We start from the raw sequence: 12,143 nt of genomic DNA, 5'->3' as shown, positions 1-12,143 counted from the left end.
GGTGATCCAACTGAACGTGGAAATTATCGAACAATACCATTAATATCACATGCAAGTAAAATTGTGGTGAAGATCATTCAAAAATGGTTGCAGCAGTACATCAACAGGGAACTGCCAGGAATTCAAGCCTGATTCAGAAGTGAACGTGGAATGAGGGATATCATTGCTGATGTCAGATGCATCTTGGCTGAAAGCAGAGAATACCAGGAAGATATTTACCTGTGTTTTATTAACTATGCAAAAGCATTGTGCAGAGTGGTAATTCCAGAACACTTAATTGTATTCATGCAGAACTTGTACAGAGACCATGAAGCAGTTGTTTGAATAGAACAAGGGAATACTGCATGGTTTAAAATCAGGAAAGGTGTGTGTCAGGGTTGTAGACTTTCACCATACTTATTAAATTGCTATGCTGAGCAAATAATCTGAGAAACTAGACTACATGAAGAAGAATGGGGCATCAGGATTGGAGGAAGACTCATTAACAACCTGTGATATACAGATGACACAACCTTGCTTGCTGAAAGCAAAGAGGATTTGAAGCATTTACTGATGAAGATCAAAGACCACAGCCTCCAGTATGGATTACACCTCAACATAAAGAAAAAAAATCCTCACAACTGGACCAATAAGCAACATCATGATAAACGGAGAAAAGATTGAAGTTGTCAAGGATTTCATTTTACTTGGATCCACAATCAACGCCCATGGAAGCAGCAATCAAGAAGTCAAACAATGCATCACATTGGGCAAATCTGCTGCAAAAGGCTTCTTTAAATGTTAAAAAGCTAGATGTCACCTTGAGTACTAAGGTATGCCTGACCCAAGCCATGTTTTCAATCACCTTATATTCACGCTAAAGCTAGACAATGAATAAGGAAGACTGAAGAAGAATTGATGCCTTTAAATTATACTGCTAGCAAAGAATATTGAAAATACCATGGACTGCAGAAGAACGAACAAATCTGTCTTGGAAGAAGTACAGCCAGGATGCTCCTTAGAAGCAAGCATGGTGAGACTTCATCTCACTTACTTTGGACATGTTATCAGAAGGGATCAGTCTCTGGAGAAGGACATTACGCTTGGTAAAGTAGAGGGTCAGCGAGAGAGAGGAAGACCCTCAATGAGATGGACTGACACAGTGGCTGCAACAATGGGGTCAAACATAACCACGATTTTGAGGATGGTGCAGGTCCAGGCAGTTATTTCATTCTGTTGTACACAGGGTTGCTACGAGTTGGAACCAACTCGACAGCATCTAACAACAACAACAAAGGTTATACGACATTGTGAACATAATTAATGCCACTGAATTATACACTTAGAAATCGTTAAAATGGCAAGTGTTAAGATATATTTTTTACCACAATAAAATTTTTAAAAAGAAGGAAAGAAAGAGGTGAATCCCTGCCCCAAAGGCCACAAGAGAAGACAAGCACCAAGAAACCAAACCCAAAATTTTCTCTAAGTTTATTCGGGATAAAACTCTGGCCATCACTTACTACTGGTTGGTGATCCTCTGCTGGGAGCGGAAGTTAAAGGTCTTCCGGCTGTCCACCATTTTCCTGAACTGCTGCCTTAGCCTCCGAAGCTCCATCTCTGCCTGTTGCTCTTTGGTCTTGTCTGAATCTTCCTGGGAATATCCAGAGTCTTTTCTCCTATGTTTCTTTGGTTGAGGGAGACAGAGGGCAGGAGCAACAGCTTAGGTAACTAGAGAAGGCCACATTTCAGCTCAAGGGGGAGGGGGAAGGAGGTGGAAGACCACCCTTGAGTGATGGCAACTGCTTATCTGTTACATGGAAAATCTGTCCAGGGTTGTCACGGTGGGAGGAGGCTGGGCCCCATGTTGTATACTGAAGAGGCAGCCTTCCTATGCAGGGTAAGAGGGTGTTCTTTGGAGTCCTGGTTTCAAGTCCTGACACTGCTACTTATGGCCTGTGAGTCTTTGGGCAAATCACTTCACATCTCTGAATCTCTAGTCCCTTGTCTATAAAATGGGTACGTACAGGTGCGTTGTGAGGATTAAGTGAGCTAATACGTGTAAAGGAAACGGCACAGCCCCTGACCCATAGTAAGTGCTCCTTAGGAGCTGTTATTACCGAAGGCATCTTGAAGAAATAGTGTTTTCCTCTGCTTAGTCAAAGCCAGCGATTGCTTCTTTCTCTCTCTGCAATGCCTGTCCACAGGGTCCAAAGGAAAAGAACTTGTGAGCCACTCTATGGTACTTCCTCCCTCCCCCACCTTCCACAGTCCCGTCCTTCTCCCTCATATTGGCACATGAGGAGGACACGGCAGATGGCTGCCCGGGTGGGAAAAGAGGCACTTAAAAAAAAAAAAAAAGCAATGTTTGCCTGAAACCTGTTCCTCTCACAATTTATTATTAGAAGCTGGGCAGATGGTTCTGGAGTGCCAGTTACCCTTCTGCTCCCTGTGTTCCCAAAGAGAAGGGGTCAAAATGGCATCAGTGTGTTGTGTCCCCTAATGGGGTTAAAATGAAATTCGCCCAACCTCAGCTTCAGCTGCGGGTGGACTCCCCCATTTAAAGCAGAATCCAGTGGTTCTGAGAGGCATTTTTGTAATACCATAACTTAAATTCTGGCCTGTGAGTACTCAGAGACCCACTATACCCCAACTCCCAAACTTCAGGGGCTTGATTCCTAAAGCAAAAACTTCTAGCTTTGCCACCCACTGAGGGGTCCTGTTGTGTAGTGGTAAAAAAAAGCATTGGTTGTGGAGATTAATAGATTTGAGCTCAAATCTCTCCTCAGCCACTGACTAACTTTGGTCAAGTCACTTCAGTTCTCGAAGCCTTGGTTTGCTCATCTGGAAAATGGGAGAAATTCTAGAAGCCACCTCACAGGGTGTTGAGCATGTAAGGCACCTAGCACTTTGCCAGGCACATAGTAAGTGTTCAGTAAACAGTGGCTAGTATGACATGGGTTATTTCACAGACTGAAGGTTTAGCATAGTGAACCTTCAGCGAGGATTTGAGAGGCACCCAGTATTATTCCTCTCTACCCTGAATTTTCTTTGGGAAGTCCGCCCTCCCTCACTCCTGGAACCTCCCGATTGGAGCATGTGACTTTGGATGGACCAATCAGAATGCCAGATCCCTGGCTAATCTGCATAGTTTCAATCTCCTGGCCTGCTTAGTTCAGGGATGGGACAGGACCCTGCCTAGTCCAGCAGGATGAATAGTGGGATCTAACTTTGAACACTCAGGAAGAGACTTTGTTTTCTGCTACACTTGAATTTACGTGAATGAGGTTGGCAGTGGCTGGCAGTCATCTTGCCTCCGCATGGAGCCTGAGAATAAAGCCAAGATGGAGGAGCGCAGAGAGTCTTGGTGACATCAATCAAGTCCCCGGATCAAGCCAAGCCTGAAGATAACCTCTGGGTCGTTTTCAGTTACATGAATCAATATATTCCCTTAAAATAATCCAAGATGAATTTTCTATCACTTGCAACCAAAGGAGTTCTCCTGCTGGGAAGTTCAGGAGCACAGGTCAGGGATGTCAGGCATGTGTCACCCCTTCCCTGGGCCTCAGTCTATTCATCACAGCATCCATAGTACCAGGCACATGGTAAACCCTTGGCAAACACTGGTTGAATGAATGAAGTTCCCTCCCACAGAGATAATTTTTACAGTCTAATATTTATTTGGAAACCCTGGTGGCATAGTGTTTAAGTGCTACAGCTGCTAACCAAAGGGTCAGCAGTTTGAACCCGCCAGGCGCTCCTTGGAAACTCTATGGGTCAGTTCTATTCTGTCCTATAGGGTCGCTGTGAGTCCGAATCGACTCGATGGCACTGGGTTTGTTTTTTTATTTTTATTTTGGGGGGGTTAATATTTAATTAGCTGGGGAAGGGCGGGCCTCCTTTGCTGCTAAGTTTTGACAGGAAAGTCTGGCCCGAGAAGGTCAGACTAGTAGGTTGAGGGTGGCGGTGGGGGCTGTAAGAACTGAGCCTGGGGTGCACAACCTGGTGGTAAATTAAACACCTGCTTAGGACAGAGCAGAGGTGCAGAAACACACGCACAATTTTTTCCCCCATAACAATCCCAATTTTGAAAAAAAAATTTTTTTTTTGATTGGGATTGTTACAGGGGAAAATTTAACTGTTGGATTTCTTGGAGTTATTTTACATACTATAATTTGTTTACGTTTAATTGAGGGAGACTATGGTATTTTCGGAAACTCTGGTGGCGTAGTGGTGAAGTGCTACGGCTGCTAACAAACGGGTTGGCAGTTCGAATCCACCAGACTCTCCTTGGAAACTCTACGGGACAGTAATACTCTCCTATAGGGTCGCTATGAGTCGGGATCAACTCGACGGCACTGGGTTTGGTTTTTGGTTTGGTTATGGTATTTTCAGGGCATAAGGCAGCTAAAGGTCAGGATGGGCTGGGAGCAGCCCCTATACCTGCGCTTCGCCCCGGCTGTGCTGCCCGGCAGAGGGCGCTGTGGAGCGGCAGGCGAGTAGAGCAAACTTACCAGGGCCGCCTACCAGGCTGCTCGGACCGAGTCCGGCCGCGCCAGGAGGGCTGCTCGCCTTGCGGCCTCGCTGCGCCAGCCCACAGCTCCACGCCCGGGCGTTCTCGGACCCCTGGAACGGCGCCTTTGTGACCCGCACAGACGGGGCGTTCTGCCTTGAAGGGGATAAGAGCTGCTGGAAAGGGGAGACTTTGGAGGGATATGACAAACCCCTCGGAGACCCCGCCCTTTCCCCTTCCCCGCAGCAGCCCCCTCACCAGACTAGTCAGGCCCCTCTTGACACTGAGTAACTTCTCGACTCCGTCAGCACTCTCATTCCCTCACTCGTCCACTCACCTCGCCATTCAGTCCCTTATCTCTTCCCTCGTCCACTCACAGTCCCATCCATCTTCTTTCTCAACCCCTCATTCATACTCTCTCAGCGTTCCTCACAACAACCCTTCTGGTTAAATACTTTACCCGTGCTAACTCAGAGGAGCCCAATTCTTCCTCCCTGCAAAAAAAAAAAAAATAGAAAAGTAACATCAGCAGTATAGAGGAGGTTACCCATCATTCTCTGTGTGACTCCTGACATGAGCATTTCATTGCTCTACCTGACTTTGGTGGTTTAAAGATAAATGGCCCGGAAACACAAGCAGATTCCTTCCTCTGGGGCTAAACTGAAGAAACACTCACTCGTCCCAGGGCTGGAGGGAAATGATTACAAAAACTGGTTTTCTAGAATAATTTTGACTACATGCGTTTTCCACCTTATCTACTAACCTCCTCAGTGAATGAATGTCAGCTGTACTAAGGCCCCCACCCCCTTATCCCTAAACTCCTAGGACAAGATGTGTTGTAGAACTTACCATATTCTTGGCGTTAGGAAGGTAATACGGTACATCCTGGAAGTGAACAGGGAAACATGTTGCTCCTGTTGTTGCTGGCAGTCTTCTTGTAGCCATGAGGGAAATCAGTGTGCGATCAAAGCCTATTATGTAACAGGCCCAAGAGGGGTCTGGGCAACACGTCAAAATCAAACGCGTTAATATCCCTGCAAGGAAACATACAAATATTCATGCTAAATAGGATAGATTATGAACAGCCTCTTGTCAGGGCTTCCCTCCAAACAATTCACACAAAGTGTTTTGGGGCAATTATTACCACCCCATTTTACAGATGAGGAAACTGAGGCTTCAAGAAACAGTGTGGCTTTTGCAGGATCACCCAGCTAGAAAGTAGGAGAGCCAGGATTTGAACCCAAGGCTGGCTGTCCCTAGAGCCCCATGCTTTCCTACAACCCAGAATGAAACCACAGCTCCAAACTCAGACTGCTTTTCTGGGAGCTGACTTCTCCCATCTCTCTGATATTTAAAGGGACGCTCCAGCAGTCAGCTCCATACATAGCCCAATGACTCACACATTTCAAGTGTCAACGACTAAAAAATGATTAAGTACAATTAAGTTCAGGACTTGTTAAAAATAGACTTTCCTCAGAAGAATTTACTCTCTCTGCCTTTATGGATGCAGACCTCGGCAGCCCCCATGTGGAGAAGTACAAGGCTTTTTCATTAGAACATGCCAGAATAGGTTCTGCTAAAGGGATCATCAGCTATCAGTGGGGCTTGGAGCAGGGTGAGACGCCACCTTGCCAAAGTGATGAGCCATCGGTGAGAAATTTTGGCGATAGCGCACTCTACAAAACAGAGGCAAAAACTACCGCCAAACTGCAGAGGAGCTGGGCAAGGCAGTTGGACACAGACCCGGGAAGCTGGTTATCCAAGTGACTCTTTGGCTATAAGCATCAGAAACCCACTCAGATGAACTGGAATTTTTTTTTTTTTTTTTTGCCTCTCCGCATCTGTTCCCCCTCCTCCTGCCTGTTGTTGTTGTTTGATGCTGTCAAGTCGATTTCAACTCCTGGTGACCCCATGTGAAAAAGTGGAACTGCCCATAGGGTTTTCTAGGCTGTAATCTTTACGGAAAGGAGCCCCAGTGGTGCAGTGCTTAAAGCAATGGACTGCTAACTGAAAAGTTGGCAGTTTGAAACCACCAGTGGCTCTGCGGGAAAAAGATGTGGCAGTCTGCTTCCTTTGAAATTCATAACCCTGGAAACCATATGAAGTCACTATGAGTCAGAATTGACTTGACAGCAGTGGGTCTACAATCTTTGTGGAAGCAGACCACCAGGCCTTTCTCCTGAGGAGTTGCTGGGGGGGGTGGGTTTGAACCGACAACCTTTTGGTTAGCACCCGAATGCTTGACCATTGTGCCACCACTGCTCCTGCCTCACAGATCCCAATTTGTTCAGTAACCATCACTCCCGCATTCCGCCCAAGTGACCAGGACCATTTCACACACCCTTCAAGGTTTTTTGTTTTTTTTTCAGGGTAGATCTTGATTAATCTTAGCCATCCTTCCTCTTTGCCAGTGACTGAAGCAAGAACCGAAGTTTAAGCCAATCAGTGCATGGTATTTTCCTAGAGACTGAAACTGGTCCAGGAATAGGCAAATAACCGGCAGTAGCCTAATCAGACAGAAAGGAAGGACTTATAATCCAGGGCTGAAGGAGAGATGCGTTCTCTAGCTTCCTGGATATGAACAAAGAAGTGTGTTGTCCTGTTGCTGCTGGCAGCCTCCTTGTAACCATGAGGGACGTCAGTGTGAGATCAAAGCCCACACATGATGGAGAGAAGACTCTAGAAAGAGTTGCAGAACAAGAGGGTCTACCCATTTGCACCTTGGAAGAAAGGCCTGGCAACCTACTTCTGAAAAATCAGGCATTTAAAAACCCTATGGAGCACAGTTCTACTCTGACACACACGGGGTTGCCATAAATCAGAGTCAACTCAACAGAAACTTGTAATTACGGTTACAAACTGTGAGAAAATAAATTTTTGTTCTCTAAAGCTACCCAGTTGTATTTTTTGTTATAGCAGCACTAGATAACTAAGACAGGGTGTCTGGTGGTAGCTATGTACCTCCACAACTACAGCTTCTGTCTAGATGGCCCCTTGCCCCAACTCTAGTTCGTACTGGGCCTCAATCACACAAGTTCCTTCCTTCCCCTGCTTCTTTCTGAATGTGGCAATGGCTTACCTTATTGCTGGTTTCCTGGTGCCTCCACTTCCCTTCTTTGTTCCCTCAACCCTGCCGATGCCTCTGTGCAAAATCCCTCCCTTAAGGTTTCTTGACCCATCTGAGTCAGATTCTCTTTCCTTTTAGGGCTCTGCCTGTCCCAACCCCTTCCCACCTACCCCTGTGACAATCAAGTGACCTTCTTGGGTTCAGTGCTGCAGAGACTCTGCCCTCAGGAGGGTGATGGAAACTAGTCTGGGAGTGCAGCCAGCTTTAATTTCAATTTGGTACCAGGAGCTGTGCCAAATGGTTCCATCATTTTGAAAAAGTAAATAACTGGGGGGCCCTGCCCCCCATGTGTGCCATCTTCTACACCATGTCACCAGGCCCACCTTCCTGGATGAGGCTAAGAACAGGAAGAGCACACCGAGCTAGGGAAAGAGAGTGAGGAAGGAAGAAGACCTTTTCAGGCCAGGCCTTGGACACCAGGCTGTGTGTGCCACTGCATTACCCTGTGAGGCACTGGAAAACAAATGGCGGCCCATCTGGAGGCGGTAGCAGAGGCCCGGTGCCCCAAGCAGTATATGTACCCACTAGGCCATTTGGCTTCTCTAAAGCAAGTTCATCTCTGTCTGGCCTCCTCTTCAAGGAGACACTGAAGCGTCAGTGTGGCAGATGCTGCTTATTTGCCTCCCCAATATCCATTCTCTCCTTCCTTCTGTCCTTTTATTGGAGATGGCAAGTACTCAACTTTAAAAACTACATTTCCCAGCTCCCTTTGCAGAAATGAATGGCCATGTGACTCAGCTCTAGTCTGAGAGATGAACTGGAGGTGTGTAGTAAGCATTGCTGATATTTTGCCCAGATACGCATGGGTCCCTTTACTAACTCTGTGCAAACGCTCTTCAGCATCTGTATGCTTTGTTGCTAATAGGATTGTGCGCAGCCATCTCTTGGTGGTTCAAACCTACCCAGTGGCTCTGCAGGAGAAAAGACCCAGCCATCTGCTTCTGTAAAGACTGTGACCTAGAAAACCCTATGGAGCAGTTCTACCCTGTCACATGGGGTTGCTATGAGTCAGAATCAGCTCAATGGCACCAAACAACAACAATCTCTCCTGTTAGAAAGCCAAAATGCCTGGGAGTTTTACTTCCTTCTAACTACTTCTAGGTAGCCTGTAACCAATACCTGACTTGTGTGGAACACAAAAGCCCAGCTCCTTTGCCTTGAGGTGGAATGTGGGACAAACCTGGAGATGTAATTTATACCACAGAGCTCCCCACAGGAATAGGCAGCCTACAGGGTCAGGCTGAGGCTGACCTCAACTTGTGCTCTTGCTTGGCTTTGTTGCTCTTCCCATCCTGCTTCCCTTACTCCCTGGCCAATTTCTCCTAGAAGTATTTCCTTCTTTCCCATCTATAAAATGGGGATGATAACATTACCCACCTCAGAATGCTGTGTCAGTATTTAAGGTGTTTTGAACAGTGTCTGCATGTAGTAAGCACTACCTGAGAGTTTGTTGTTAATAGGATGATTAAGTCTTGGATGTCCACATTTGCTTCCCTTGAAAGATGGAAAGATCTGGCAACAGTGCTTATTGTTGTTGGGTGCTGTCAAGTTGGTTCTGATTCATAGCAACCCTGTGTACAACAGAAAAAAATGTTGCCCGGTCTTGCTCCATCCTCACAATCGTTGCTATTTTTGAGCCCATTGTTAAAGCCACTATGTCAATCCATCTCATGGAGAGTCTTCCTCTTTTTTGCTGACCCTCTACTTTACTAAGCATGATGTCCATCTCCAGGGACTGGTCCCTTCTGCTAACATGTCCAAAGTAAGTGAGACAAAGTATTTATTTAGGAAACATTTATATAGAGTGCTTTTGCTTACATGCCGCCAATGTTCAAGGCATTTGCAAGCACTCATACATTCAGCTCTCAGAGCAACTCTATGAAGTGGGTTCTGTTATGGTCTGATCTCACAGATAAGAAAACTGAGGCATAGCAAGGGGAGGGGGCTTGCCCAATGTCATACAGTGATTAAGCAGCAGAGCCAGGATTCAAACCCAGGCATTCCGGCTCTATTGGGTGACAAGTGGCTAGCATTGGGTCCTGGGTGTCCCCTCGAGAAGGGGCACTGACTCCGCAGTCCACCCCATTTCTGCTCCCCTCCCCTCTGCTCGTTTTCTCTTTACATTACCCCTTTGGGCTCTGCGTTTTCCACTCACACTCCCCAAGGGGTCGACCACTACGACAATTTTTCCAAATGATCCCAGGTTAGGAAGCCGGAGGTCACAGTGACCTGGGGCTGGGAATTTTGCCTGAAGTCATTGCCTGGGTCCCTGGCTTTCTCACAAAGCTGTCCTCTCCTCTGAGAGATGTCTATTTAAGCCCCTTATCCAATGGTTTGGGATTAGGTGGAGTCAGGTCACATGCTTCAGTCCGGCCAGACCAGATTACTCACCGTGACCCCCAAAGTCACTCACACACACCTGTTCCTGAGACCTTTGCTGATTTATTTGGAGGTGGTGTGCTGTTCTCCTTCTGGGGGCTTCTGTGGCTTGAACACAGAGGCCACCTAAGGTAGGGCTGTCGTCAAATACCCCTACTTTCACCCCTCATCCCCCTCCTCCAGCTACCCACCCAGTCCTGAATCTAAGCCACTTTAAAGTTCCACCAAATTTCACATCATTTAATGTCCCACAAAATGAATATTGGTCAAGTCAACAGTCATCAAATTAAACAATTTGAGAGCTGCCAGACTGTTCTGAAATTATCCCACTCAGGGCTGTGTAATGAATGTCCTTGGGTTTTTCCTGCCTTCTTCTGGCCAGAGTACACCAGTTTCCCTTTGGAGGTTCATCCCTTCTCTACTCAGTCCGTGAGTCTTGAGGGGCTGTCCCCCACGCTATGTGGTTGCAGGTGGCCTGACCAGTCGGAGCTGTATTCTTCTACCCACAGCCCCAGCTCCTGTCGAGGAGGCCCTCTCCCAATGTTACAGCTCTTGCCAGGTTCTGGAACTCCCTTGTTGCTTTAGGTCTGGCTGCCTGCTCTTGCCAGTCCCGGGTCTCTGCCATGCCTTGCTGTTTCCCTTACCCCTGCCCACACCTCTGTTACAAATCCATTAACACTCAGCCACCCCCGTGTCAGTGTGCAATGGCCCTGTGGCTAGAAAGAACTTATCCTGCTTGCAGAAATGAACCGGGGCAGTATGGCTGAGGCAAGCAAAGAGTGATGGGTGGAGTGGGGCAGAACACACAGGGTCTTGGAAGCCACGTGTTGGATTCTCTCCACCAAGTGCCCAGTCACGGCCATAATGGCAGGTGAACTGTAGTGTCAGAGAGGCCTGGGTTCGAATCCCAGTTCCTCCAATTTCCTGCTGCATAGCAATTCAATTAACTTCTATGAGCCTCAGTTTCCTTATTTGCAAAGTGGGCCTAATGTTGGTAAATATTGCAAGGAGTTTGGGGAGGATTGAGGAACGTAAAGCACTCAGCACAGTGCCTGGCACACAGTTACTGTCGGTTGTCACTGAGTCAATTTCCACTTACGGCGACCCCACGTGTGTCACAGTAGAACTTTGCTCCGCAGGGTTTTCAGTGGCTGATATTTTGGAAGTAGATCTCCAGGACCTTTTTTCCAAGGGCCCTCTGGTTGGACTTGAACCTGCAGCCCTTTGGATAGCAGCCGAGCATATCAGCTGTTTATACTACCCAGGGACTCTGACACTCAGTTAGCTCTCAAGAACTGTAGCTGCGGTTATAATATTAACATCATTATTCTTAGCCCAGGTCTCCTGGTTCTCTTCCACTGACCCCTGAAGTTTAGTCTTCCCCTTGAGGAGAGCTCCCCGTCTCCAGCCCAACTGGGGGAGCACAGCTGTTCCTGTCCCTCCCCACCCAGACGAAGGCCCATCTCCCTCAGGCCCTCCGGGGGCCATTCTCCCTGAAGTTTCTGCAGCCAAGACACTGAGATGTTTCCTTCAGCTCAGGGCAGAATCTGCATCCATGTTGCTAAGCAACTAACCTCCATCCAGATGCCAGCTGCAGCCTGGGCAGAGGGATAAGAAGAAGGAATGAGAGTCAGCATTCTGGGGAGGGGCCCCCGGGACTGCAGGCTGAGAGAGCCAAGGCCTGTGGTGGGGACAGAGCCAAGGCCACAGCCTGGCCCACAGCCCTCCTCAAGAGACAGAGCAGTGGAAAGCTATGGGATCAAGGGCAAATCCAAGAGAGTTCAGACCCTATCTCTACAAGGTATCAACTGTGCAACCTCAGAAAAGTCACTGCCCCATTTTGAGCCTCAGCTTACTCATTCCCACCATGGCATGGCCAGGCTAACTGCAGATTCCTGGTAAGGATTCCAGGGGATGGTATACATGGAAATGCCCAGCACACAGTAGGTGCTCATTAAGTGAGTGGCAAAAAATGGTTAAGCAGTCGACTGCTAACAGGAAGGTTGGCAGTTCCAACCCACCCAGATGTGCCTTGGAAGACAGAACTGGTGATCTGCTTCCGAAAGATGAGAGTCATGAAAACTCTATGGAGTGCAGTTCTACTGTGCAACACACGGGGTCGCCATGGGTCAGAATAGACTCGAC

At 47.5% G+C, this 12,143-nt stretch overlaps 1 protein-coding gene across 1 annotated transcript in view; it reads right to left on the bottom strand.

Annotated features, from left to right (window-relative positions):
- CCDC63 (coiled-coil domain containing 63) overlaps positions 1-4,837 on the bottom strand; it is a 36,067-nt gene extending 31,230 nt beyond the window's left edge. Inside the window, exons 1-3 of the mRNA XM_010599900.3 lie at positions 4,830-4,837; positions 4,494-4,648; positions 1,503-1,701 (exon numbers count right to left, since the gene is read on the bottom strand). Coding sequence (XP_010598202.3) covers positions 1,503-1,701; positions 4,494-4,648; positions 4,830-4,837 — 362 coding nt within the window. The remainder of the gene's footprint in view (positions 1-1,502; positions 1,702-4,493; positions 4,649-4,829) is intronic.
- Positions 4,838-12,143: the final 7,306 nt, after the last annotated feature.

This window comes from Loxodonta africana, chromosome 19, assembly GCF_030014295.1.
Source record: "Loxodonta africana isolate mLoxAfr1 chromosome 19, mLoxAfr1.hap2, whole genome shotgun sequence".
Lineage (NCBI taxonomy): Eukaryota > Metazoa > Chordata > Mammalia > Proboscidea > Elephantidae > Loxodonta > Loxodonta africana.
The sequence above is the reverse complement of the archived record's forward strand: the minus strand, read 5'-3'. Positions and strand labels throughout refer to the sequence as shown.